The sequence below is a fragment of the Meriones unguiculatus genome, chromosome 17, assembly GCF_030254825.1.
Source record: "Meriones unguiculatus strain TT.TT164.6M chromosome 17, Bangor_MerUng_6.1, whole genome shotgun sequence".
In the NCBI taxonomy this organism is placed as follows: domain Eukaryota; kingdom Metazoa; phylum Chordata; class Mammalia; order Rodentia; family Muridae; genus Meriones; species Meriones unguiculatus.
Window position 1 is genome coordinate 48,692,614 of NC_083364.1, and position 27,731 is coordinate 48,720,344.

General features: G+C 40.9%; 2 protein-coding genes across 7 annotated transcripts in view; both read right to left on the minus strand.

Annotated features, from left to right (window-relative positions):
* Phldb2 (pleckstrin homology like domain family B member 2) overlaps positions 1 to 16,499 on the minus strand; it is a 207,470-nt gene extending 190,971 nt beyond the window's left edge. For 3 of the 6 annotated variants that reach the window (XM_060370494.1, XM_060370495.1, XM_060370492.1), the window contains exon 1: positions 16,319 to 16,498. The gene's annotated coding sequence lies outside the window, so the exon portion shown is untranslated. Of the gene's footprint in view, positions 1 to 16,318 lie in introns of all 6 variants that reach the window. The other 3 variants (XM_060370491.1, XM_060370489.1, XM_060370496.1) reach the window with 2 other exon arrangements.
* Positions 16,500 to 20,431: 3,932 nt separating this feature from the next.
* Positions 20,432 to 27,731, minus strand: part of Plcxd2 (phosphatidylinositol specific phospholipase C X domain containing 2) — a 57,544-nt gene continuing 50,244 nt past the window's right edge. Inside the window, exon 4 of the mRNA XM_021653206.2 lies at positions 20,432 to 26,308. Coding sequence (XP_021508881.1) covers positions 26,152 to 26,308 — 157 coding nt within the window. The 3' untranslated portion in view covers positions 20,432 to 26,151. The remainder of the gene's footprint in view (positions 26,309 to 27,731) is intronic.

Sequence of the window (27,731 nt, forward strand, 5' to 3'; positions counted from 1 at the left end):
GGACAAGAGTTCCTGAAGTGGGAATGAAGCTACATACTGAGGGGAAAAAAAATCACCTTTACTATCTGCTGTGAGATGGAGTTGCATTCTTTGAATTTAGAACTGTTGGCATCTTTGTTCTATTACAGGCTTAATTAGGCAGTGTCAGTATAGCTGAGCAGTGTTTTAAAGTACTTTTAACAAGGACACTATTGTTAAAAGAAAAACAGTCTTTTCATTTGCACCATTAAAATTACAAGGGAGAAAAATGGGGGAAAAATACTCCTGGCAGCATATTTTTTTAGTTCAGCTGTGACTTCTCTATCTGAATCACCAGAGCCCATGCCAGGCAATTCCTGATTATTCAGCAGAGTGATTCAGATTCTTGTAAAATTAAATGTAGGTTGACAAATTAAATTTAACACCACCACCCTCCAGGACGCCGAAACGTGAAGGAGGTGAAAACAAACAGGAGAGATGTTTTTGTAATCTGCTAATGTAAAGTCAGATTCCATAAGGCACTGGAATCACATTTCTGAATATAGTTTAGTGCAAAGCATATCATACCAGAGCTGCAATTAAATTTTTATTGTGTGTGTGTGTGTGTGTGTGTGTGTGTGTGTGTGTGTGTGTGTAGGAAGGCTTGAGCATGCTACGGTACAATATGGAGGTTGTGGCAACCATGAGGCCATAAGGCAACTGGCTAGAATCAGATCCTTCCACCCCATTGGGTCTAGAAAGAGAACTTAGGTCATCCAGCTTGGCAGCAAACACCTTTGTCTACTGAGCCATCTTGCCAGATCTGTGACTAATCATTTTTTAAAATATGTACCCATATTCTCTTTCATGTATTCATAACATGGATATCTTTGTTTATGCAGGGGTTCCTTTTGTAGGGGCTAAGAATTTCCCAGAAATGTCTTCTTGTCCTTGACTTAAGCATGTTTCTGGTTTTGCATCATCACAGCGTAAGAAACCGTTTAAGAATGCTTGAAATAAACATCTTACATTGTTGGTGATTAAAATAGTCTATCTGTAAATTTTCCTCAAAATAGATGTGTGTGTGTGTGTGTGTGTGTGTGTGTGTTTCAAGCTGAAGAACTTTTAGGTAATTTGAAACTGATGTCTCAATAGAAGTTAACAGAAGAGACCTTTCTGCCTTAACCATGCTTTTTTTCTTTTTAAAGTACAAATAAAACAGACTAATAATTTTAGCTAAAACCCCATGTTTAAAGCCTGACTTTGAAGCCTGGGGTGGTTTCAGACTCCTTTAATTCCAGCACTTAGGAGAATCTCTAGTTCAAGGCCAGCCTGGTCTATAGGGTGAGTTCCTGGACAGCCAGAGAAACACAGGGCCTTATCTCAAAAAACAAACAAACAAAGAAACCCAATAGACAAAAACCCCAAAGTCTGACTTTGAAAGAAATAAGAAACAGGTAGCATGAAATATTTTATAACTGTCACTAATCTCACACAAATACCTTCATTTGCAAACTACTAAACAGAACAAAACCCAGTAAAGACAAACAGGAGCCAGCAGCTTAGGACTTCCTAAGGTCACCATTTGACATGGACATTCTCATCTTTGCTTGCCTTGCCTCCCTACAAGATTTCCCTGTCTTTTATTTTAATTTTATTTAATTTATTTACCTTTTCACAGGATTGGGGGATGGATCTCAGGTTGTTGGATTTGTGTGACAAGTGTTTTTACACACTGAGCTATGCTGGCCTCAAGATCTCCTTCCCTCTCTAGTTCCCTGGCAGAGACCATCAGGTACAGAAACTGAGTTTTCATGGAGAAAGTGCTTTAGGCTATTGCTGCTGGTGTCACTGTTGCTGCTGTTTTTGGCAGCAATCAGAGGTGGCATCCAGAAAGAGACCCTTGCTGGAATGCCATTTGTCTCCTTTTTTTTTTTTTTTTTTTTGTTTGTTTGTTTCCTGTGTTCCCTCCCACAATTGTCTTTCATTCTGTGGTTTCCCCAGCAAAACTGTTTTATCTCTTCTCAATAAGTCCCTTCTCCTTCCAGTTCCAGGCTTTTGTCTGATTCTGAAACCACGAGCTCTAGCTACAGCAACTCAGGATCAGCAACTCAGGAGACAAACTGCACTGCACTGGTGTCCATGCAGGTGATCTCACCAGAGGAGCTACTGTTCCTCACAAGACAATAAACTCTTTTGCTCCAAATATCCAAACAAGATTTGAGATCACTTACATAGAAAGATATACCCAGCAAAAATAAAAAAATAAAAAAATAAACAAAACTAAACAGGAAATGGCAAATGAAGGTTTAAAAAAATTACTGATGCAAGAGTTATGGTGTGAAATCCAAATGAAAAGTTTGTAGCAATGCAAGAACAATCAGCTAGGCTGGGCTACGTAATAGTTTCTTCCTTACAGGAGAGGTTCCCTAGGCAAAGCCAAATATTAGCCAGAGGGAGAGCCAGATGACTTGTCTTAGCAGAGCAAACTGGAACACCTGCAGAGGAACAAGGACATCCAAAGACCACCCCTAGGATCCTTTGCCCTAATTCTTTTTCTTATTCCTAAATATAAACATATTTAGAATAGATCATGAATTAAGTAACTTTCTCAAATTTTAGTCATTTGCGCACTAGCTTCATGCTTTTTTTCCTACCCATTCTTTTTTTTTGTGCCTAGCACCTTCAATACAATTGTTCAAAAAATGCCTAAATGAAGAAGCATACTGAAATAATCCTATAAAAGATCTATTTTTATGAGTATATGTCTGTGTGTGTATGCATCCAATGTTCCTGCAGTTGCATGAGGAGGCCAGAAGAGGGCATAAGACATCCCTGAAGCTGGAGCTGGAGTTTTGAGCAGTATGTGCTCTTAGCTAGTGAATCATCTCTCCAGCCCTGCTACCTACTCTTTAATACACATGGACATAAATCCATAGTATTAAAACCACGAATGTTATCAGTTTACTCTACAGAAGGCTTAGATGAACTTTTGTTCAAAATACTGTGCATAAAAAAAGTGCAATTTGGGATTCCTTGACTGACACAAAAGGTCGACCTTCCACGTTAATCTTTGGCTGAAACTTGTTGCCTCAGAAATTGGAGTTAGTGTGGATTGAACATGAAATGTCTTCACATGTTTTGGATGCCTGGTTACCAGCTGAGAGTGCTACTCTGGAAAGTTGTGGAAATGTTAGGAGGTGGAGTTTTGCTGGTGAAAGTATATCACTGGGGGTGAGTCTTGGAGGTGTGTTATTCCTTGTTAAATCAAAACTTATCCACAATAAGACATCTTTATGGGTTTTAATTTGTCCCTTAATTATTTTAATTTAATTTAGTGTGTGAGTGTGTGCTCATGCAAGTACAGACATGCATTTGCCATGCTGCTGGCCTAGAGGTCAGAAAATAACTTGTGTTTAAATCTGTGTTGTGTATTCCACGCCAATCTGGCCCAAGACCTTCTGGGTGATTCTTCTATTTCCTCCTTCAGTCTTGCTGTAGGAGGGCTGGGATTACACATGCCTGACACAGGATCTGGCTTTTTGTGTGACTCGGGTCATCAAGCTTGCTGTCAAAGTACTTTGACCCAGTGAACTATCTCCCTAGCCAAGGTGTCCTTAATTACTAAGTTGAAGCAATTGACACTTCCTCAAGTTACAATATCACATGTTCATCAATACCGCTCGCTAAGCAGCCAATTTTTTCCAATTTAATCAGTAAAGAATACTACCTTATCATTTTCATTTCCCTACATTTCATTGCTAATGAGGCATCTGTGTATACACGATACAGCTCATGAACCTTTCTTACTTGTGAATTTCCAGTTTACTCAAGCCACCTTTCTAGCCAGCTGCTGACTTTAGTGGCATAAATTAGTTAGCAAGTCTCAGAAGCAGTCAGTTTTTGCCTGTGTGGCAAATATTCTCTCCCAGTTCACTGTTTCTATTTTCACGTGTGGTATTGTATTAGTAAAAGGAGTTTTAAACACAGCTAAACATAGCCTAATTAACCTTTGCATATATTCTTTATTTCAAGCTAGATGAAAAGCTAAAACTCACATGCAAGTTGTTCCACTAAAAGTTTGGTTTATGATCTTTTTCTAAAACGGACAGACAATTCAACAATCTGTTGGTCCCACTTTAGGCAACATCAACACGACTTAAGGAGATAAAAGTTTTCAATCAGACCTTAAATGTTTGTGGAGGTCACTGTAAGAGTCTATAGTCTAGGTTGAAAGCTATGAAATTTACCCTTCTGAGTGATACTCTGTTCAAAAATGGGCTTTACGTCCAAGTTGGATTTGGCAGTTAATGTGAACCACCGGGGCTATTTTCTGGGTGGGCTGCTCTTTGGTCTAGTCTTATGTTTTCTGTGTACCATGCGTATCAGGAGCCCTCTCTGTCATTTGTCTAGCTCTATTCATTCACCATTTCTGTTTCAAGTTGCTCCAGGATAAAATTCAGGCACAACTGAGTAGAGGTTAGATTTATAACAAGACTGTATACCGGGAGAAGGTCCCTTGGAACAGGGGACTGTGAAAGGTTTGGGTTGGAGATAATGTTTCTAAATTAATGCTTCCACTCAAGAGACAGGCAACAGGCACAGACTCTGCTTAAGAGAACAATTTCAATCTCTTTTTCCGGCTTTTTATTTTAAAACTATCTCTCTGGATTTCTCTCTTTCTTTCCCTCTCTAGGGAGCAAAGCCTCCTTCCTCAGGGCTACCATAAGTCTGGTAACTTTAGGAGAGTTAGGAAAATTCCTAAAAGAAAGCAACATTTTCTTCCAATTCTGATTCTTAAAATGGAAGGATATGAGTCCTATTATTATTATTATTATTATTATTATTATTATTATTGAAATCCTGCATAGACCTCAGCTTTTCCAATTGTCTTCCTGAAAATCCATCCACTGGGAAGTTGCCTGTGCTGTGTTCATTTCCTGGTACTTTTCCAGCCCTGCATGATGCTCTGATGACTGCATCTGCTCTATGAGACATTGGTCTACTTTTTAAGAACAACTGTCAAAGTGCATATTCATCCTGAATCTTTAGCACTTGGTCCACTGTCCAACATGCATTAGGCACTCTGAAGATGGCTTCTTATTGGATCTGTGCTAGAATAAAGGAAAACATTTGATCCCAGCATGTTGTTATGACCTTGGCCTAGGGGAAAAAGGGGAACTTGACAGGTTTTGATACAAATGAGCATGAGGAATAGTGGAATCTAATTGTAGATTCATCAGATAAGGGTTCCAAGGAGAAGTGTGGTGACCTCAACTAATCTCTTTAGAGGAAATAGCCAAAGATTAATCAAAACCAGACACGGTTGGATACATGTTTGATATATAAAGTTAAACATGTATCCAAGCAATGCACACAGTCGAACAAATGATGCTCAAGTCACTGTATCCGGGGGTCAATTTCCTCAAATTTCGTTAGCCTTGTAATGACATCACCTAAAATCATCTAGATGGTGATGGGATATGTAATCTAGCATTGCATGAGTTACTGAAGACATCTGTAGTTCATATAGTTAACCAACCCTGAGATTTATTTAGATATCACTGAAGAATTGTCTGCATGCCAAAGGTTCTTGTAGTGTGCCTTTTCTAAAAATGATCAAAATATGTTGTAGCAATTTTAAAGCATGGTGTATGCTATCATTAGAAGTCTTCAAGTCCAATCTTTAAATGAATACTAATTAATTCCAGAAAACAAACAAGTATTTGGGTTTTGTACAAACCACATCCAGGAATAGTCCTTGTGACATTTTTTGTTATTATAAAATTATCTACTGTCCTTGTCTTATTGGGAGTCTTTCTATGCAAACACTCACACACACACACACACACACACACACACACAATGTAAATTATTTTAGTTGTATCTCACCTGCAGCAAGATACTCAGAGTCTGCAAGTACTTGAAAATTTATGGTATAAAGCCCCCTTTCTGGTTAAAATGCTGCCTCCCACTCTTTTGGCCCAGTGGGTAGTAAAAATAGAAATGTGAAAGTGTCCTGCCTCTTCTGGGAAAACTCTGCTATTCATGCCATAACCATTGAGGGAGTCTTTGTCCTCAGATGGGAGACAGATAGACTCTGGCTTCCTTGGCTATTAGTAGCTGTGTGAAAGTTATGAAAAGCTATATGAATGAGTAATCAGAAGGCTTTTGAAAATAGGAAAACAGAATTCATTTTTAAAGACAGCATATCGTTATATAGCTCTGGCTATCCTAGAACTCACTATCCAGGATTTCCTACTCAGGCAACAGTGCCACTCAGAGTGAGTGAGTCTTTCTTCCTCAATTAATGTTATTAAGACACCCCCCATCCCCCGCCACACACACACTTGCTTAGAGGTCTGTATCCCAAGTGATTGATAGTAAATTCTGCCAACTGGACAATGAACTCAAACCATTAAAGGTGCCTCTTGGAGACCACTTGTTTGTTTTATGGATTATTAAACATGACTATAGCCAATATGGTATGGACAGTATCAACTAACCATTATTTATTGAGTTAACAATACCTCTTCCTGAGAAGTTATCCAAGAAGTCAACGAGATATTAGAAATAGACAAAGAGCTTAGATGTAAGAAGACTTAGTACTGCTTCTGTTGTTATTATTGAAAGCCACTTGAAGATCCTGCTGGTAGACCAAACTCTCCCTATTGAATTAGTAGAACTGGCTCCTACCCCAAAAATTATAATATATGGCAATATTTAAGACTTCTCTTCAAATGAGACAAAAATGGGTAGTGACATGGACTCTAAATCCTGAGACATAAGAACATTTATATATAATATCTTAAGGACTGTGCCTCTTCAGTGAGAATATGGGTTTGAAGAAATAATATAAACTAAAGAGGGTCAATGGTTATGCCACATTTTCTTTATTGGAAATTTTATGTAGACCTTGGTGTTAAATGTAATTATTGGCTTCCTGTGAACCAGACTTCTCTGGGTTGCTTTTTTCTATACACTGTGTGATGGCTAATATTGATTAATAATATTATAAGCTTAACAGAACAAGCCTTTTGACATGCCAGTGATGGATTATCTGCATTAGGATAATTAAAATGAAGAGCCAACTTAATTGTGAATGACACCCTTCACTGAATGGGGTCTTAGATGGAATAAAAAAGAGAAAGGGAACTAGCTGTGCTGGATAATTTTATGTGAACTTAATACAAGCCACAGTCATCTAAGATGATGGAAACTCAATTGAGAAAATGTCTCCGTAAGATCAGGTTGTAGGCAAGCTGGTGGAACATTTCCTTAATTAGTGATTGATGAGGGAGGGCCTATCCCATTCTGGGTTATGCCATCTCAGAGCTGGTGGTCCTAGGTTCTGTAAGAAAGCAAGCTGAGCAAGCCAGTGGAAGCAAGCCAGTAAGCAGTACCCCTCTATGGCCTGTGCGTCAGCTCCTGCCTCTAGGTTCCTGCCCCGGTTGAGTTCTTGACCTCACTTCCTTCAGTGATGAACAATGATGTGGAACATGAGGTGAATAGATTATTTCCTCAAGTTGCTTTTGAACATGGTGTTTCATGGAAGCAATAGTAACCTTAACTAGGACAAGAGCTGAGTACTAGCATTCAGCTTTTGCTACATCCTGACTGTGGATACAAAGTAGCCCACTGCCTCCACCTCCTGCCATCCTGACTTCCTCATCATGATGGACTACTGTACTTCAAACTTCCTCAAACAACCTTTCCTCTACATAAGCCACTTTTGTCAGAGCAACGTATCACAGCACAGGAAAAGAAACCAATTCACCCAATTCATGGTGTCATAATGAGCAAGCAGTAACCTTTCCTTTTTAGGTGGAGAAAAGGAGCACAGGATAAAAGAACCCAGAGGCAAAAAAAAAGAAAAGAAAAAAAAAGAAAAAGAAAAAGAAAAGAAAAGAAAAATAAAATTGCAGTGCTTGGAATGAATACCACAGTCCTGCCAGTCATCATGATGACCTTCATTTCTGCAGATTACAAGAAGAAATTAGAGCCTCTCCAAAGCACACTGCCCTTTCAGCTTGGACCCTCAGGGAAGATCTTTGATGCATTCTCACTTCCTTGATGGACCTCATTACAAATAGCCTTTCTTGGGAGCTTACAAGAAGGAACAGGAACTCGAGTGTAAGTCAGCAATGAGCTGGATGAGTAAGGCTGGGTGAGGCTACTGGCTTGGCTCAGGGAGTGGCAGGTGGACCGACAGGGGTGGTCTCAGGATACAGAGCAGACTCCTCCAAAGTTCTTGACCATTGTTCTGTTTCTCAGTGGAGGCCAGGATCAGCTCCATACTTGTCCACCTTTTTCTCAGGTTACCCATTCCCTCTTCCAAAATACACAAAGTTCCATCTGACGCACTGCCATGTTTCTTTAACCTCAGGCAGGCTGTGTCACCTGTAAGAGCTGTTGTTTAGTTACTAAGGAAAAATAGTAGTTAGGACTGTCTGTTCTCTGAAGCTCTCATTAGTGACACATGTGAGACAAGGCTCAGCATGATGCCAGGGCTGCAGCTAGATGTGAACTCAAGCCTGGTTCACTGCAATCTGCCAGCTGAATGGGCCCCTTCTCTACAAAGATGGGTGATGTTAGTCTCCTCAATGGGTGACAGAGAATTACAAACGTAAGAAAGACATAGGAGCTTATTTATTTTATTTATGTGTATTTGTGTTTGCTTGCATGAAGTTACATGTACCGTGTGTTGGGCAGACAGTGCAAAGGCCAGAAGAGCTTAAAAAATCCCCCGGAACTGGAGTTATGGATGAGTCAGCATATGAGGCCTCAGCAAGAGCAGCAGACATTCACCAGACTCTCCATATTTTTTATGTAAAGTTTTTGTTAACATTCATTAGCATGTACTAAGGAACAACCAACCACTTTCTCGTTTTATTTGATTCTTTCATCATAAAATGGAATTCATGCCTGATATGTAGGCTCCAGGGGAGACCTTACTACTGTTTTTTTTTAGCTACATGAATATGGTGACAAATTGCTTTCCAGTTACTTATATTTATAAACACAGAAGCATTCTTCCCTTAGCCTTAATCAGAGGAGCTTCTTCCCAATAAAAATCGGTGAATCGAGACACTCATATCTACTCAAAGTACTGAGAATACGAGACAATTGAATACTCACACCTAAACAAGGCATTTGTGCTCCCCTCCCCCAAACTCAGTGAATATTGAGGAAGAGGGACCAGGGAGAATGTAAGAGCCAGACGATGGAAGGGAGAACTGCAAAATCCTATATCTAGGGAATGATACTGCCATTGAAAACACAAGCTCTTTAGGTGTATAGATTTTAGTAGGTTTATCCTATATTATATGACATATTATATAATATGACATTATATGATATTACATGGCATATTATATAATATGACATTATATGATATTATATGACATATTATATAATATAGGATAAACCTACTAAAATCTGTACACTAATTAAGAGGGAGGACTCTGACTAAAATGCTCAATCCCCATCCCAAAAAGCAAAGAGGATGGACATCAGAAGAAGAAGAAGAAAACAGGAAACAAGTTAGGAACCTGCCCACAGAGGGCCTCTGAAATGTTCTGCCCTGCAGACTATTAAAGCAGATGCTGAGACTTATGGCCAACTGTTGGGCAGAGTGCTTGGAATCTTATGAAAGAAATGGGAAATAGTAAGACCTGGAGAGACAGGAACTCCACAAGGAGAGCAACAGAACCAGAAAATTTGAACACAGGGAACTTCCCAGAGACCCATACTCCAACCAAGTACCGTGCATGGAAATAACATAGATGTAGCCCATGGCAGTCCAAATGGGTTTCATAGTAATGGGAACAGGAACTGACTCTGATATAAATTGATTGGCCTGCTCTTTGATCACGTCCCCCTTAGAGGGGAGCAGCCTTTCCAGGCCACAGAAGATGACAATGCAGCCACTCCTGATGAGGTCTGATAGACTAGGATCAGAAGGAAGGAGAGGAGGACCTCCCCTATCAGTGGTCTTGGGGAGGGGCATGTGTGGAGAAGGGGGAGGGAAGGTGGGATTAGCAGGGGAGGAGGTAGGGGTTTATGGGGGGGATACAAAGTAAATAAAGTGTAATTAATAAAAGTTAAAAAAAATGCAAAAAAAAAAAAAAGAAAAGAAAACAAGCTCACAGCCGCAAGGGTGTGCACTGAGCCTGTACAAGCCTGGGCTTGCCTGTAGGCAGTCATGGGTCCTAGAGAAGCTTAGGAGAACCTACCTGATGAACCATTGGTTACTCATGAATTCTGGGGCAGTGAGTCATTGATTCCACTGAGAATCCATCAAGTCCTATTGAATAATTCTAAATCAATGTTCATACAAACAGGAATGCTTAAACTAATATACTCACAACAAAAAAGACATGAAGATAGGAGGAGGGAGCATGGGGGGGGAGGTTGGGAGGAAGAAAGTGAGAGCAGCCAAAACACATCATACAGATGTCTGAAATTGTCAAAGAAGTTATTTAATTTATGGTAAAATACAATTCTGGTCTTGGATAGAGTCCATAGTTGTATAACTGAGTGGGGATTGACTATCCATACTATAAAAGATAATACAGTATTTTTTGTTCACTTTTGTTACATAACTTGCTTTTTCCTCCATCTCTATTCAGAATAATTAAGATAAATGTAAGAAATGATTGAGATATAGGCTACATGATTAAGTGATAAACATTAAGTAAGATGGATATGTAGATTAACTAGATCGTTTAATAGTTTTTGTTCTTAATTTTACCTACAGTCAGTAGATAAGTGTTCATTTAACTACAAAGTGAGTTTAAAAGAAGAGAATTCTTATAATGAATGTTTTGAATTCTAAAAGAAAAATGCTGTGAAGGGACACCATCACCATGGCAACCTACAGAGATCCTCCTGCTTCTGCCTCCTGAGTTCGAGGATTGAAGAAATGCGCCACCATGCCTGGCCTGCAAAATTGGTCTTATACAAGAGTATCTAACATATTTCTGTTGCCAAACTGAGTGTAAGCCATCAACAGATGTTAAGGATTGTTCATGTAAAGATATACGTCAGTAAATAATGAAACCTAGACACAAAACTGATGTTTTGCACAAGCCTACATAGAGAGACAATGGTGGAGCTAGGATAAGGGTGACTTTTGCTGCTGCATGTACTTAAGTTACACACATGAAAATATGTCTACAGAGAATAAGGGATCTCTATAGTGTAGACAGATGCAAGACAAGACGAATTTCAATGGAGGCCACTCAGATTCTGGGAATTGTTTCCACTTAAATTCATGATTTCTAGCTAAGAAAAAGTTAGGCTTTTGTGGCATCCAGGAGTTTGAAGTTGAGGCTTCATTGCCTTGGAGTTGGCAGAGTCATACTGGAATTTTCTTAGGCTGTGAAGAAGCTTGCCATAGATCTCTTCCCTGCGAACTCTCCTGCTTGGTCTCTGTATTTCCTTTCCTCTTGCAACATGCATGCATCCTAACCACAAGCTTTTACCTTCTCACCCTGTGAAACCAAATGAGAACACCACAAAATGGCCCTGTGGATGAAATCCCTCTTTCCACAGACATCCACTGGAGTGCCAGCCAAAGGCACTCTCCAAGGTTTTTCTTAAGAAATGCACCCTTGAAAACAGCAAGCCAGTGATGACAAAAGATCATTCTGCCTAGTTAGAAATCTCTGTAGGAAATATTTTGCATTTATATATATGAAGATTTATGAGTTACCTCAGTGTATAGCAAAACTTAAAATTAAAACTGTTTGAATTCTGCCTTCCAAATACAGTCGGAGGTTTCTGTGAAAGTCTCATTTTCATTTTACATTTTGGGAAGCTCTTCAAGCTCTGGTAAATTACATTGTTATTGTTGTTATTGTTTTTACATTCCACTCCTTTACTGTTCCTATAAATAAAATTGACCTTGAAGCTAGAGGAAGAAGTACAACAGTTTTGAAGTTGGGATGGGCCATGATAGGAATTTCATTTTTCTCTGTTGCTTACCTCAAACTTACTGAACCTCAAGGTCCATAGAAACCCAAAGGATAGATTTGGTTGCTAGGCCAACTAGGAGATGACTACTTGGAGACACCGATGGGTCCCCAGTACAAACTACCTCAAGGGACACAGATTGGGAAGCAGTATTTTTATTTTTTTCCTCATTTTGCTTTGCTCAAGGGCAAAGATCTCAGCCCTTAGATTTTATTAAACAACAATAGCTGCCTTCATTTTCCTTACTCTCCCAAATCTAATTAGGGTAACAGGACTATGGCTCCGACCTGGTAGAACTCTAGTCAAAAGCAAAGGAATTGTTGTTTGAATGGGTCTCTATAGCCTGGGAACAGGTTGTGTAATCATTTGACATTTTTCAGGGCTGATAATAGCTGTGGGCTTCATTGCTCTCCTTTGGGGGCCTTAAACATCTAGAAGAATCCTTGTGTAGTACAACCAAAAAAAAAAGTAAAAATAGAATAAAGACTTTGAGAGCTTCTTAGCTCATTGGCTGCGAGGACTGAGAAAAGCTCTTAGTGGGATCAACTCTCAAGTTTATTATCTAAAAGGACAGAACATAAATACAGTGATTATCTAAAATGGCTGTTATGACATGAAATAAAACAATGGAGACACTAGAAAGAAGGTCTTGAAAAAGTCGAGTTTTCTCTAAGACCAATGTGACCACAGAAATCAACTTAAAAAAAAATCTTGTAGAGAACTGAGGATAGTAAGTTTTGCCTAGCATGCCAAAGCTCTTATCACTGCCTGCACAAGTGATAACAAAAAAAAAAAAGAAAACAAAACAAACTTTTGTCCCTCTATATTACATTAAACCCAATCAAATAAGCAAAAAGAAGAGTGTGACAAAGGTCTGAATTGTCATAACTGCTTAAAGGCATCACAATAAAACCTGTGGGCATTGCTGGTTATTTTATGGCACTTTCTTTAGAAGGAAGGGCTCTATATATCTACAGGGTCAAAAAATATCTGATGGGGAACAGGGAAGAGAATAAAGATAATCTCTGAGAGCCAAACAAGTGCTTTAGAAAACAACTCTTCACCTTTTTACACTGGCAACAGACAGAGTATAGCTACTACTGTATAGACTTGTTTCCCTGAGCAGTGGCACAGAGTATGGGCTTTCAGACTACATAGATCCTAAAGGCTACCTCATGTTCATAAATCTGTGATGTGGGCAAGTTACATAGGTTTTTCTGGAACTAATTAAAAAGGTTAGTAAATGTCATTTTATCATTTCTTCATCTAAAATTTGATATAGGTGGAGAGATTTTTTGGAGACATTGTCTTCCCACTACAGCTTTCTCTGTTTCTTCTGAAGTTTTAGAAAAGAATGACAACATAGGAATATAGTTCATGTGAGGCCAACTGACTAAGAAGGTGGACATGATGATTCAAATAAAAAAATCCTACTTGTAAGATCTTTGTTGCCATATTCTTGAGGCATGTATAGGCAGGCCAGTCAAAAGAAGAAATCCTTTGTTCAACCTTGTTCAACTGACCACTTTTCATGTTGGCACATCTTTATCTTAATCGTGTAAATACTGGGAATTGTGGCTGCCTTAAAATTTGTGCCAGACATCTAATGCCATTTTAAAGAGAAATATGAAGTCAACAGAACTTGGGACTGGAGGGCAAAGGAAAGCTTGTTGCTGTAGATTAGTTACTTCTTAAACAACAAACCACTCAAGTAGTTTGAATAGCTATGGCCTCCATAGACTTATGTGATTCAATGCTTGGCCCATAGGGAGTGGCACTATTAGGAGGTGTGCCCTTTTTTGGAGGAAGTATGTCATGGTGGGAGCAGGCTTTGAAGTTTCAAATGTTCAAGTCAGGCCCAGTGTCTCTCATACTCTCTTCCTGCTGCCTAAAGACCCAGTTGTAGAACTTTGTTCCTTCCCCAGTACCATATATTTGCACACCACCACAATGATAATATCCTAAGTCTCTGAACCTGTAAGCCAGCCTCAATGAAATGTTTTTCTTTATAAGAATTGCCGTGGTCATGGTGTCTCTTCACAGCATTAGAAACTGAGATTCCGAGCCAACATGTGTCTATGTAGTTGCAGATATTGGAGCTTTGATAGAATGGATTGTTAATGGTTCCTGCTTAAAGCCTCCTTCTACCAAATCCCTTGGATTTAGGCTAACAGACATTAGCTGGGATGCATGAGAAGGTATACTTTTGAGTACCCAGAGATGTTGGTGGCATCATTTTGTTTTCTGATTTTATACTTCCATGAGGGATCAGGGGATTGAGGGAATGAAATGAGAGGGGCTGAGTCTGAACCTCAGAATGATCTTAGTTCACTAGGATCAAGAACACTCAAGTGTTTGCTACATCTGGCCGTAGTTCCTGTTGCTTCCTGCCTGTTTCTTCCTTTACCTCCCATCAAAGAAGTGTGTAGTCCACTGCTTGTGCCTTTGGGGTATAGTGGTACACACCCAGATGGCACAACCAGTGTAGCATAATCTGTGTTGGTGAGCATTGTTAACCTTGCTGTCTTGGCTCTCTCGGATATACTATTCTGCATTCTCAAGCCTATGACACACAGAGAGACAACAGATTGAGAAAAAGGCAGAAGTGAGTCCAGTGGTGACTCTGGCTCTGACCACAGCATCATCATAGACATCATAGTTGACTTTCCGTGGTTCCAGCTTCCTCATGTGTAAAAGGAATGACAGTGCTTATGCTAAGCCTGTCAATCCCAACAGTAATCTCTGCCTAGCCAGTATTCAAGGTACAGAAAACCCTACCTCACTGACATTCTAGGAAGAGCTAGATGTTACATAAAAAGGACATGTAAGTCCTGGAAGGAAGCCTACACTACTCTCGGTAAATCTAGTGAGTATATCTTAATGCTCTGAAGCCTTTGCCTTCTTTAAAACTGCCTCTGTCACTTGCGTCATTTACAGACACACCCAAGACTGCAGCTAGAGACACATTAAACATTTTGCACAGCATCACCACAGAATTCAGTTTTCCTCATTCTCCAAGATGTTTCTGGGAGGTAGCCCAGCCTTTCTCCAAATCACAAGTGGGGTTTAAGGTCTACAGTGCTCTCAATTCCTGCATGAAATTAACTGTCAAGGTCACTAAAATTCCAGCCACAATCCTCCCCTGGGGGTATTCACATCCTAGCCATAAATGATTGACCAAATGAATATCACACATCACTTTGTCTAGCACATGGGTCATTCTGTTCCCTAAAAGGAGTTCAGAAGAATTGGGCTTCCCAAACACCTGACTACTAATCATAAGAGGAGAAACCATTACACAAGCCTGAAAGGTCTGTGTGGTGGCAATAAGCCACTTCTGCAGCTAGTGGGGTTACATTCAGACTAAAGAAGAATGGGTCATATTTGTTAAAAGGAAAGTTTCTGGAATATGTAGAATTGAGGAAATTTCTACCGCTTCCTTATTCTTCCTACATAATGTTATTCTCCTCCAAGAATCAGTTAATGTCTTGCTGGACCTCTAGAGTACCTTTCCTGGGTATCCAGGGACAGATGAGGCTCTTTCTAAAGCTCCCGCCTCCTGCGCTTGAAGGGAACTAGGCATCGGGTCTCTGTGTTAGTCTTGTTTGAGTTAATATATCACTGAGCTGATACATGCTCTGGTGCTTACCACCCTGGAAAGAACAGAGGGGCCATAGGGGTTAGAAAGGCATACGGGCTCAAGCTTCTGAGAACGCCTTCCATATAACCATATGCGTGTTCTATGGGGACACTCGCTTAGGCAAGGTCTTTGGTGGTCCTCCGTTAAAGGTAGGAAATGGTGCTGAGTCAGTAAATGATTGACCTGGCTGCTCTGGTGATAAGCTTAGGTAAATAGGCTTGATTCTGCTCCAGGAATTTCAGGACTTTTTAACCCCTTATGTTCTAAAGCAGAGAAATGCATGTGATTTTTCTGAGACATCCTGTCACTTCTGAGTGGATACTATATCCTTAGAATTATAGAATTATATGCACTGTCCTCTCTGGTACATCTTGTAAGCAGAAAGAAGCATATAAGCAAAACTCTGGAGCAAAGTGCTATGTTGGTGAGACCACAGTCGATGGAAATCCATCACATGATTACCATCTGATACCCTATAATGAAAGATGAAAGTAAATCTCTGTAAAACTTGAAACACGTAGAGGAATAGTAAACAACCTTCCGGGAAAAGAGAAGACGGGCAGACATACAGCTTGCTTTCCAGAATATGTTAATGGACAAGTAACAGAATTATCCTGACAGACGCCGATATCTACCAACTGTCCTTCAGCGGGCCACTGTCGAGGACATCCCAGGTAAGAGGTGAAGTCAGGTGTTTGTCCTGTGATCTTGAAAGAAGGAGCAATGATTATACAGGTTACCTACCTCCATTTCTGCTTTCCTGTCCAGTCTTTCCTAGCTTCTTTCTTGACTCAGTTGCAGGCTCTAGGGCTGGGGCCAGAGGCATCCACACAGGTTTCCACTCTTACCCTGGCAAGAAAGCAAGGTCCCCCCTTTGTGTCCTTCCCTGCTGGTCACAGTCAGCAACTCGCTTAATGGTCTGGGGTATGGACAGATATGAAGGAGTGACATGTGTTTGTCTCTGTTGCAGGCCTGACCAATCAATACACACCAGGCCCATTCCAGTCCAACCAGAGAGCTGGGTGGCGGAACCAGACAGCAGAACCAGGTGGTGGTGGCAGAAAGTAGCAGCCTCTGAGAGCTGTTGACTAACCAGCAGGGATTACCCTGTCACTGGGTCTGGGGGGGACCAGAGGCCTAGAGAATAATCTACATGAGAGAGGAGAGCTTTGCTTCATTATATCTTTTTCCCCCAGCATTTAAAACTTTTTTATTACAATTTATTCACTTAGTATCCCAGCTGTAGTCCCCTCCCTTCCTCCCTCCCCCTTCTCCTCCCCCTTCTCCTCCCCCTTCTCCCCTGTCTCTCCCCCAGCCCACTGATAGAAGCAAAAAGGAGGACCCTGGGTAAGATGCTCAATCCTCATTCAGAAAGGCAAATGGGATAGACATCTGAAGAGGGAGAAAAAATAGGGAATAGGACAGAAGCCTACCACAGAGGGCCTCAGAAGGAACTCTACCCAACAGGGTATGGAAGCAGATGCTGAGACTCATAGCCAAACTTTGCTCCACAAGGAGAGCAACAGAACCAAAAAATCTGGGCACAGGGGTCTTTTTTTAAGACTGACACTCCAGTCAAGGACCATGCATGGAGATAACCTAGAACCCCTGCACAGATGTACCTCATGGCAGCTCAGTATCCAAGTGAGTTCTGTAGTAATGGGAACAGGGACTGTCTCTGACATGAACTTAGGTACAATTTGTGGTGGCAAGAGGCAATTGATAATACATGCCTTGCTTCTTGACAGTGAGCGCTTTTTGCACTCTCCCACAAGGAAGTACCTTTATTGATGCAGTAAGTCCTTTCCCTGGTTATTCCCTACACCCATGGTGCCAGGCGAGGCAGGTGGAAATGTTGGAAACAGCACTCTCAAGAGGCTCAGAGCCTAGATTTTAGCTATTCAGGGTTTGTTTGTCCTTTTATTGTTTTTCCCCTGTAACTTTAGCCTGGCACAAGTGTTCTTCCACCATCTCTACATCTGAAGTCTTAAAACTGTTAAAAGTTGAAACTTAAATCTGGGCTGGAGAGATGGCTCAGCAGTTCAGAAACGAGACTGCCCTTTTAGAGGAGCCAGGTTTGGTTCCCAGTATCCTACACATGGCTGCTAACAATTATCTGCCACGCCCATTCCAGGGGTTTCGCTGCCCTCCTCTGGCCTCTGAAGGCACTGTGCATGCACGCTGTGTGTAGACATAGACAGGCAAAACACCTATACAAATAGAAAAATTTAAAAAAAATCCTTAATTGTAAGTCATATAACAATTTGAAAACATTAGATATCCACATAAGTTTCCATCTTACAGCTCGTCTACACATGTTACATGATGTCTGGATCCTTCCTCTAGGTATGCTTCATGTGGAGAACTCTGATTTACTCACGCCCCTCTGAGAGATGGTGTCCAGGCCTGTGCAATGCAACCAAGCCTCACTGTATCTACCAGTACGACTGCTTCTCCTCTTGCTGTGGTCTATCTAATTATTCAGACTTAGTTTGGTCTTTTCAATCGGATTTTTTTTTCTGACTTTATACTGAACAACCTAACACAAGTCTTAATTTTTTTTTAGTGGGGGAATGGAGGGTGAGAGGACCAGGTAAATGGTGTGCATGTGTGTGTGTCTGTGTGTGGATATATGCACGTGAGTGTTGGTACCCATAGAAGCCAGATGTCAATGTCCCAGGAGATAGAGTCAAGATGACTGTGGGTCACCCAACATGGATGCTGGAAAGCAAAGTTGGATCCTCTGATGGAGCAGTTATAGGCTCTATAGCCCCCAGAACATAGATTGTCTTTTGAAAATCTGATGAAAGTTACAGACTCTCTATCATAAGGAAGCACACATTCAGCTAAGAGTTTTGTCCATTATTTTTATTTTGCAGCATCTCAGCTCTCCTGAACTAATCCTTGATGTGTGGTAAGTTCACAAGGCCAGTGACTTTAGCATAAGTCAGTCTAATGTCTTCTTCCTTTTCTGCTTCTCAGAGGAGTAAAATGCGGTTTCCTGGGCCTAGACAGTAGGAACACCCAACGAGGATCAAACAAGAAAGTCTTCAAGGCCCACAGCAGCTGAATTCTCGGGTTAAACAAAGAACAGCTTTCAGTAGCCTTCTTATTGCATAAGAAGGCTTTCTCTATGAGATAAATCCTACTCTTTAGATGCTTGGTCCTTTGATTAAAGCTACCCAACTGCCTAAGCCGTCTCTATCACGTGATGTTCGTGGACAGAGGCCAACACTTCTATGTTACTCCAAACTCTATGCTACCCACAAACATTGGCCAGCTGTGAAAACATCCTGGTCTGACACTTGCCCAGCCCATCCTGGGTAAGGTCTGAGGCACACAGCTACTGTCACTAGCTTGCAACATCTTACCCTCTGTGAGACTGAAAGGTTTCAAGTCTTCAAAATAATAACATACCTTCTCTCACAAAGAATGGATTTGCAGAGGGTGAAACAAAAACATGCAGCTGGCTAAAAGAATTCCTTTGGGGGAGAAATGTTACACATACACCGAGACATCTAGGACTTTGGGCATCTTAACCTCAGGGATTCACAGAAAGGGAATGAGAGTGAACAAAGTCTAGGTACCCTGCATCACTTTTTACTGCAAAGCCCCATGAATGGACCACACTGTCCAAAGTTACCTCTTTTTTGGCCAATGACTGATTAGTTCCTACCTAATCATTCATTCCAGTAGGAAGAGCTGCTGTGTGTTTATTAAGGACCATGACCTATCTGGACATACAGATTCAGACTTGGCATAAGGTCACAAAGCTGGAAGGTGATGGAGTTCATATAGAACCTAAGGTCCATGCATGGGCTATGCGTACAGTATGGTGGTAACATGATAAATTAATCTGTGATTAAGTATTTTGGAGTTCTTGCACACAATGTAAGAGCTTTCTTTTTACAGAAACAATGTCCCCACCAAAGCGCTTTGTCTAAAGCTGAATGGAGAGCAATATCTCTGCAATTATGCCACACAGATCATATTGACCTTGTTTTTCTTCTGGGCCTGGTCATATTATACCACATACATGAGGTTACAATGGTGGAACCTGGTATTTCATACAACTCATACGTTATGTATGAATACAAGTAAAAAACAACAACAGCAAAAACTAAGTGGGAATCACTGACCATGATACACATGAAAGTTGGCCAGAGACAGTTGTGGCAGCTTTACCAACCAACACCTAGATACAGGCAGAAAATTCCCACTGTGGCACTGTTCTTAGGTTGCAGAGGTAGATTTAACGGACACGCCGCCATTCCTGATTACTTCCTCCACCATACGGCTTCATGAGATGCAGTGTTACTCAAAGTTAATTTGATCTCTGCTAAACTGATATGAAGGATTTGTAAAAGACTCACTATTTTGAAAATATATAAGGCAAAATAAATGAGGAGTCGGTTTGAGAAAATAAAATAGAGCTAGATATCACATTAAACTCACAGAATTTGTCTTATTGTATAATTACAGAAGACAAATTCCGTAGTCTCCAGTGCAACAGAAACATAGGGTTACTCTTTTTTAGTCATTATATGCATGCCTATGTCACCTCTGAGTAATTTTGCACCTAGCAATTGTTCAAAATAGGGTGGCCATAGATGGCGATCATGTGGGACTATGGATGCCATTAAGGTCTGGGCTAACTTTAACAGAAATAATTAGTGCTAAGGATGAAGCTTGGAGAAGGATGGCAGATGTGATGGCGTGCGCATTCCACACATTTCCCATCATAGAGATTGCACAGAGGCTTAGATGAGTCTTCTTGATACTGAATTTTCAGCCCTTTGAAACAAAGTTAGGCACAGATCTTTAAGAAAATGTTCGTTCAAACCAAGGACACATGGCTATTAAAGGTTCATATTTATTACTATGTTCAAACCTTACATGGCTCAAATCAAATACAAGGAAACACACTGTATGATCAGACTTATTAACGCTTTTTTTTTTCACAGTTAAAATGAGGTATTGTGGCTTCACAATATTTTAGGATGAATCAAGTGATTTAATCCAGGTTACAAGAAAGAAGAGATATATCTGAACACTTACTTCCTAGAGGGAGAGAAGGCCAGTGAAGTACGTATGAAGGTGACAATCAAGCCACAAAATACATTTCAGAGTATGAAGTAGCATCTATGCACAATTTTAACCCTAACCTTAAACTGATAAAATTGATTATTATTTAAGTTTAGCAAACCACATGCACTGCAGGATAAATCAAGTAATAGAAGACAAAATATAATCTCTATTACAGCATTTATCAGATACATTAATTATTTGAACTGACCAAGACTTATTTTTACTATCATAATTTCTGAAATTTTAAATTACTGATCAGGGAGGCCAAGTATTACAGTTGGTATATACATAATACAAATAATGCATACACAACCTGCATTTAATACTTATTAATACTTGTGTAATAATTAATAGCAGCAAGGTAATATTATTTCTAGAATATGATCTAAGATTTATCATCTTGATACTATAGATCTATAACTCTTGTATTGTTAGTGCTATAAACTTATAGCAGGTGTGACACTGCAACTGTACAGAGCTGCCAAAGGCCTATATGACTTTTCAAAGTGCTATGCTTCTTAGTGGGCTTAACACTGTGAGCGAGCCTGTGCCAACTGAATTATGTATTGGTCCCAATTTCAGGGCTCCAATGACACATAGTTCTAATGATTGGGTGGGAGCAGGAGGCAGAATAACGCATTTGAGAAGGCTAAAGGAGCCACCATCATGGTCAGAAGCACCATCATGGCCCTCTGTCAACATCTTGTGACGAAGTCATTGGCCTGTGGTGGGGGATGCTAGGTGACAAGAGGAGAAAGTAGGATTCTATGAAGGGAATGGGAAACAACCGCAGAAAAATGCCTCTAGACTGTTGATGCAGTCACCTCAACAGGCTGTGCTTCTGAATTTCCCCCAAAGAGAGGAAGGAATTGGTTTATTCAAACCATTTTGTTCAAAAATGGGTTTTATAAATTTTAAGTTTGCTGGAGTTGATGCTAAAACACAGAATCTAAAGCAGGATATCCTTATAGAATATTTTTTTACAGTGTCTAAAACTCTGCTATTAAAAAAAAATCAATAGCCTCATTATAGGGCTGCTTCTGAGTTAGGCTAGCTCAGACATATGGCCATTACTGCCAGTGTTTGTAGCAGGAAGCTGGGGAATCCAAAGGTTGTGGACATAGGAGGTCTCTCGGGGCAGTAACGAGCTGATTAGAACCATCTGGAATTAAGGGGACGTTTATATCAACACAGCTTGTTATTCACTCTCCCGTGTCCCAAGGTGACACTGTGAAACTATGGTACCAGCTACAAGGAAGCAGCTGCAGAAGAGGGTTATGATGTAGCAGATAGTGAAATCTTCAGGGACATCCATGCTCTTCTGCACTGCATCTAATGAGCTTCCTGTCAGGTTGGGTGTTTGATACCCTCAAGGTCTACTGTTTCCTCTTGACATGTTGAGAAAGCCCACCTCTCAGGGGACCACCGACAGTTTGGCAGATTTCTTTGAGTCCCACACACTTTATGCACTCCGGAAGGTATAAAACATAGTCAAATTCTATCAGGCTATACCACAGTCTTGGACCATGACCCCAGCCATATTCTCTGTGCGTGTGCACAGAAGGAAGAATCAGGCTAAAGGTACATCCCCAGAGTGCAGGGCATTTAAGCCAAGACCTAGGACCTTATTTATCTTATGAACCATCAACTGAGATGCCCATCATTATTAAAGATGAAAGAACCAATGACAGGCTAGCCTAAGATCGGTTGCTCAGCTAAGGGAGGAGATCTTGTAGCTGTGGCCCATTCATTAGCCTGTTCTGTTTCCCAGAACATAACAATCAAGGACATCATAAAACTTCTGGAATGATGTCAGTTTGTAGCCCTTTTGCTTCTCAGAGAAAACAGCAGTTTTCTTCTAGCCTTAACCTCTTCTGGGTCATCACTTTTCACTTGTGCTAGCAGCTGTCTCTTTGGGAGTGCTTCCTACTGATAAAGACTGAAAAAAAAAAATCACAGGGCTATCCTGACACACCAGAAAGTATCAGTCTCAGAATGCTTCACTTCATTGCCTTCCTGGAAAGAAGCATAAATGTTCGGATGCGAATGTGAGGTTATGAAAAATATCTGAAATTCTTAAGGTCTGTCATGATCTTGTGCTTTTCTTTACACGTGTATAAAATCTTGGGTTTGAACTCTAAACTCTAGATTAACAGTTCTAAAAAAGTTCAGGGGTCTGGGACCCAGCACTAAAGAAAATAATGACTATCAAATCTCAAGCAGCAAATATAAGCATTTTTTTTTTTTGCATGACCTCTAAGATCTGCGGTGATATCAGATCAAATCCACACTCAGCAGTCCCTTCTATCAGCTCCATCCTTACCTTTCTGTTCACTACTAAAAACACTGTCTCCATCCAAAACCTACAAGGATCTCGTGATAAGCACAACATTCAAGCCCTGAGACACTGTTTTAGCCCATGGAAATCTAGAAAGGTCTGGGCCACCAAGGAACTATGGCTATGTTGGGATGGTTCAGAAAGCTCATGAAGAATGTGGCTGCATTTCCAAATAGAAATGGCCCCCGAGTCTGTGAAACTAAGCAGCTCTTTAGATGCTCTTGAAGTTGACTCTGAGAAACTATGAAAGCTTTGTTTGTTTGTTTTAATCTGAATGACTCCCAGGATTTTCAGGAACACATGATATGTTTTGGTCAGAATTCTTACTGGTAACTATTGCAGAATGAGCCATGGGGTCTATGTTCTGTTTTGTTTTTTGTTTTGTTTTTTTTTTCTCTGTCCAACTCACCTGAGTTTCTGTCTGGTTGGTCTTCCAGGAACAAAATACATGCAGCCTTTACGATATTGGAAGCTTTTTCTTGGGGCAGAGATTCGAGTGATCACTGGGAGAAATTGTGACCAATCCTCCCCCTACCTCTCAGACTTGCAAAATGTCAGCAAGGCTAGAACCCTGAAGCAGCGTGGAGGAGCCCGCACGTGTACTCGCTATGGGAGAAGCGGCCCACGCATGCGGCCTTGGGAGCGTTCTGTGCTTCTGTGGTACACCTGATGGCGCAGCGCGTGCACTTAAATGTTGTAAGTGAAGTACAGCTGTGCATTTAAGAACAAAGGGAGAAAATGAAGTAAACAAGTCACGGAACAGTCAGCAGCCTTAAAGTGAAACTGGTGTCCTGTGCAGACACACGCTCACACACCTAGCCCCATAGCACCAAGCACCTGGACAAAGCTGAGGCGCAAAGAAAACAGAGAAGAGCGACTCTCCTCTTGCCTCCTTATCTCTTTGCCAAGTAACACAGGGTTAACAGATGGGGAATGATCTAGTCCCTGATAACTGATCGAGACTTAAAACCAAACCAACCAGCCAAACAAGGTGCAACAATAAAAACAAAAATAAAAACCCGAGGGGAGGCCAAGGTTTTCAGAGAGTCTCTGTGGAGCTCAGTGTCGTAACTGAAGGAACATTAAGATGATGGTGGTACACACAACTATGCGATGACGAAGCTCTGTGCAGAGAAGACTCTGCGAAATTTGACAGATCACTACAGAAGCCTCTCCCCCTCGGAGGAATTAGAAGTCAAGAACAGAAGACATTAAATCAGGTTTTCTCAGAGGCATTTGTGCTGTGGCCTCCATGAGCTATGGAAGTGAAAAGTCAAGGCCTACATTCCTTTAGGGGGAAGGGGAGAAGGCCAGATGATCAACAATTAGGAGCATGCATGTTTTCAACAGCTCATCCAAGATATCCTACTGCAGTCAGCATGCACAACCTGACCAGGAAATCAAGGATGGATGTGAGAACCTCGAGGATAAGGTCCTGCAGTCTCTGTAAATGCACACCCCAACCCTGGATTGCTTGTTTCTATTCTTCCTTAGGAATTCTCAGATGGGGCTGAAGGCATACTCATGTTTGAGCTCAGCTTTTATTCCTAGTTCTTTTCTTTCAATGCTTTTCAGTTACATGCCTTTGGCAGTAGCTTCTTAGATCTGGATCAAATCCACATCTATACATTGTCCTCAGCAGGGTAGGGGCGGGGTAGGACAACTACAGCAAAATCCAAGGTCACTCACAGCCCTGAGATGCACCATGCGGTGCCTGGGTGGAAGACCACAGCAGCATCTGTCGTGGGTAGGAAAAGTCCAGCAAACATCTGGGAGTGTTCTTGAGGCAAGAAACACTGCAGATACTTACTCTATGAATGAAGAAGTCAATAAATACATAAACAAAGCAAGTGAAAACAAAAGAGGGCTCTTATTAACAAAAAGCGCCTCTTATCAATTAAAAAAAAAATCCCCCTTGAGTTTCCAAGCCCTCACGCAGTAGTAGTTAGTTGGCAGAACAACCACAGAAAATAGGCCAAATGGAAAAACACGTGGAAATGTTCCAGCATTGCTTTTTTTCTCACTTGACGACATAACAAGTCACCCTAAATGTCCCCGAGGTAGTCTTGTTTGCAAGGAGTTACAGACTGGCTCCAAAACCCACTTGGAACTTCCTCCTTTAATGCCATTGCACGTTCCCACACATCCTGTGTCAGCTTCCATGGTGTCTCGGACAAACATTCTACTTAGCATGTGTCCCGCAGCAGATCGGGTCCCAGACAGACAACCATAAACCGTGATTCCAGAATCCGGCTTGAAGACCTCGCTCCAAAGAGGACGTTGCCAAAATGATGCAGGTGCTTGCCTGATAGTCATTTGGGGAGAAAGCTACAAGATTAAGAATCAAAGAACTCTGGCATGCAACAAACATGCATGGTTAGTTCTTATTGGGCCCTCACACGAAAAACTTCCCACCACTGTTCCTTTCATTTCAAAGATAGGGCCCAACAGAAAACAAAAGGAATCGATACTTTAAAATAAGGAAATACGTTTCTGATGTCAAGGGTGGTATGCACGGTTTATATGAAGAATTAAGGTGACCACTTCTAGCCTAAGATATGCAGAGCCAGCCTGTGGCAGAACACTGTGATAATAAACATATCTTGCTCTCATAGAGAAGTGGGGATACTGTACAGTTCAAGAGAGACCTAGTTCTTGGCTTCCTGGGAGCCCCTCAGAGCTCTAGGTTGATGGCAGAGACCTCTTAGGAGGTGGTCCATGCCCGCATGCACCATTCTTCTGACCAGGAATGCTTTTCTGATTTAGTCTTCACAAAGGTTCAAATGACCCCAGAACACAACAGAAGCTGGGGGCCAATTAAGAAACTGCATAGCCCACAGAACCTGGAAATCATACTTCCATCTTCCGATTGCCATCATATGCCTATTGGGGAGAACCTGATCTTGACCATATGTAATATGCATTCTTCCCTTAGACTTGAATTTTTAAAAGTCTCATTTGGGGAAAATTCAATGAAAACCCCTAGATTTTTATCCAAATTGCTATGTGAGAAAAGGGGGGAAGGGAGGCCCTCTTTCTTTTCCTCACTTCGCCATGATTGCCCAGGAATGAGCCATCCTAACCAGAACCCTCTAGAATCCTACCTTGGATCAACAACCTCAACATCCAAATTAAGCAGAACATTATTAATTCAACATTTAGTCAGAGCTCGGGCCTCTAAAAGGTCATTTAACTCAATCACAGTCGTGGCAAAGTCCACCAGGTCCACGAAGTCAGAGGTGATGATGTTAACGCCCATGGCTCCCGGCTTTTGAGTCTTCACCCAATCAAGGATGGCAGGGAGATTCCTACACAAACGTTGGGTGCAAAAAGAACAGACAGATAGATAGCAGGGTCAGAATGACAGCTCCAGAAGTAGAAATAAGTCATTTTTGTTATTATAGAATGTATATCAGAAACACACAAGCCTCTGGGCCTACACGCACATAAGCCTTATATCCCCAAGGATTCCAATAGAGAACTAACGTTTCCAAGGTTTCTCTTATTCAAGAGACTATTTGCTTCCAACATCAAGCCCTGCTAGTGGGACCTCATAAGGCCAAACCCAACAGTCTTCTTATTGTGAGGTTCTTAGGGTTCCTCGTGAAACTTTTCAAACATATGGAGAGCTTCCTGGATTTTTATAGCAAGTGGATCCACCATCTATTTCTTACCACTGTGTATTACTACTTTGCCACATACTAATGTGCCACTATCTTCCTGTCAATGCCTCCTCTTCTTTTGACTCCATGTGGAAACATGGACAAAATCCCTCACATTTGTTAGCATGCATCTGATTAATTGCATTTTATTTTTTTTTATAGTTCCATATAGCATCCCACTGTATGAATGCAACATAGCTTATCCATTTTCCTATTGTTGGATACACCAATTGTTTTCAATTTGGAGTTATGAATAAACTATGACGGGCATTCTTCTATGAGTCTTTTTATAGGCATTATCTTTTATTTTACTTGGAAAGAAATCAAGGGGCAGAAATGGTCCAGATTGGGGTTTATTTATGTTAGTTTTAGAAGAAACTGCCAGGCCTTTCCTCAAGGGGACCATTCCACCCTGCAGTCCCACCAACACAGCAGGAAAGCTTTGGATAGCTGATATTCTCCCTGAAAACTCGTCCCATTAGTGTGTTGAAGTCTAGTTATTCTAAACCAAGTGTGGTGACTCATGCCTATAATCCTAGCACACGGAAGGTTGAAGCAGGAGGATTGCTGCGAATGCAGATTGGTCACTTGTGTACCTTCTTGAATGTATCTATTCAACACGTGAACAGTTTTTTCCACTTAGTTTTTAATCACTTTTAAGTTTTTGCTCTATTTTTATTCTGTGTCTGAAACTTCCACGCCAAATATTTTCATAGGGCCCTCCCTTTCTTCTTTTAAATGTTGAGTCTTAAAAGTTATTTTTGCATCTTGAATACTAGGCCTTTTGTCAGATATATCTTGCAAACGTTTCTTCTATCCTGCGGCTTCCCTTTACTTTTGTCAATGAAATAGTTTGATGAGCCAGAGTTACTTAATTTTGAGGGGGTGCATTTTGTCAATTCTTTTTCTTTTTCCTAAAAACGAATTTATTTGTGTGTATGTGTCCTTATGAGGATATGTGCATGATGTGTGCATGGTGTACAGAGAATCTAGAGGAGGGAGTTGGAGACCCTGGAGCTGAAGTTATAAGCTTAGATCTGAACTAGCGTCCTCTGCTGAGCTACCTCTC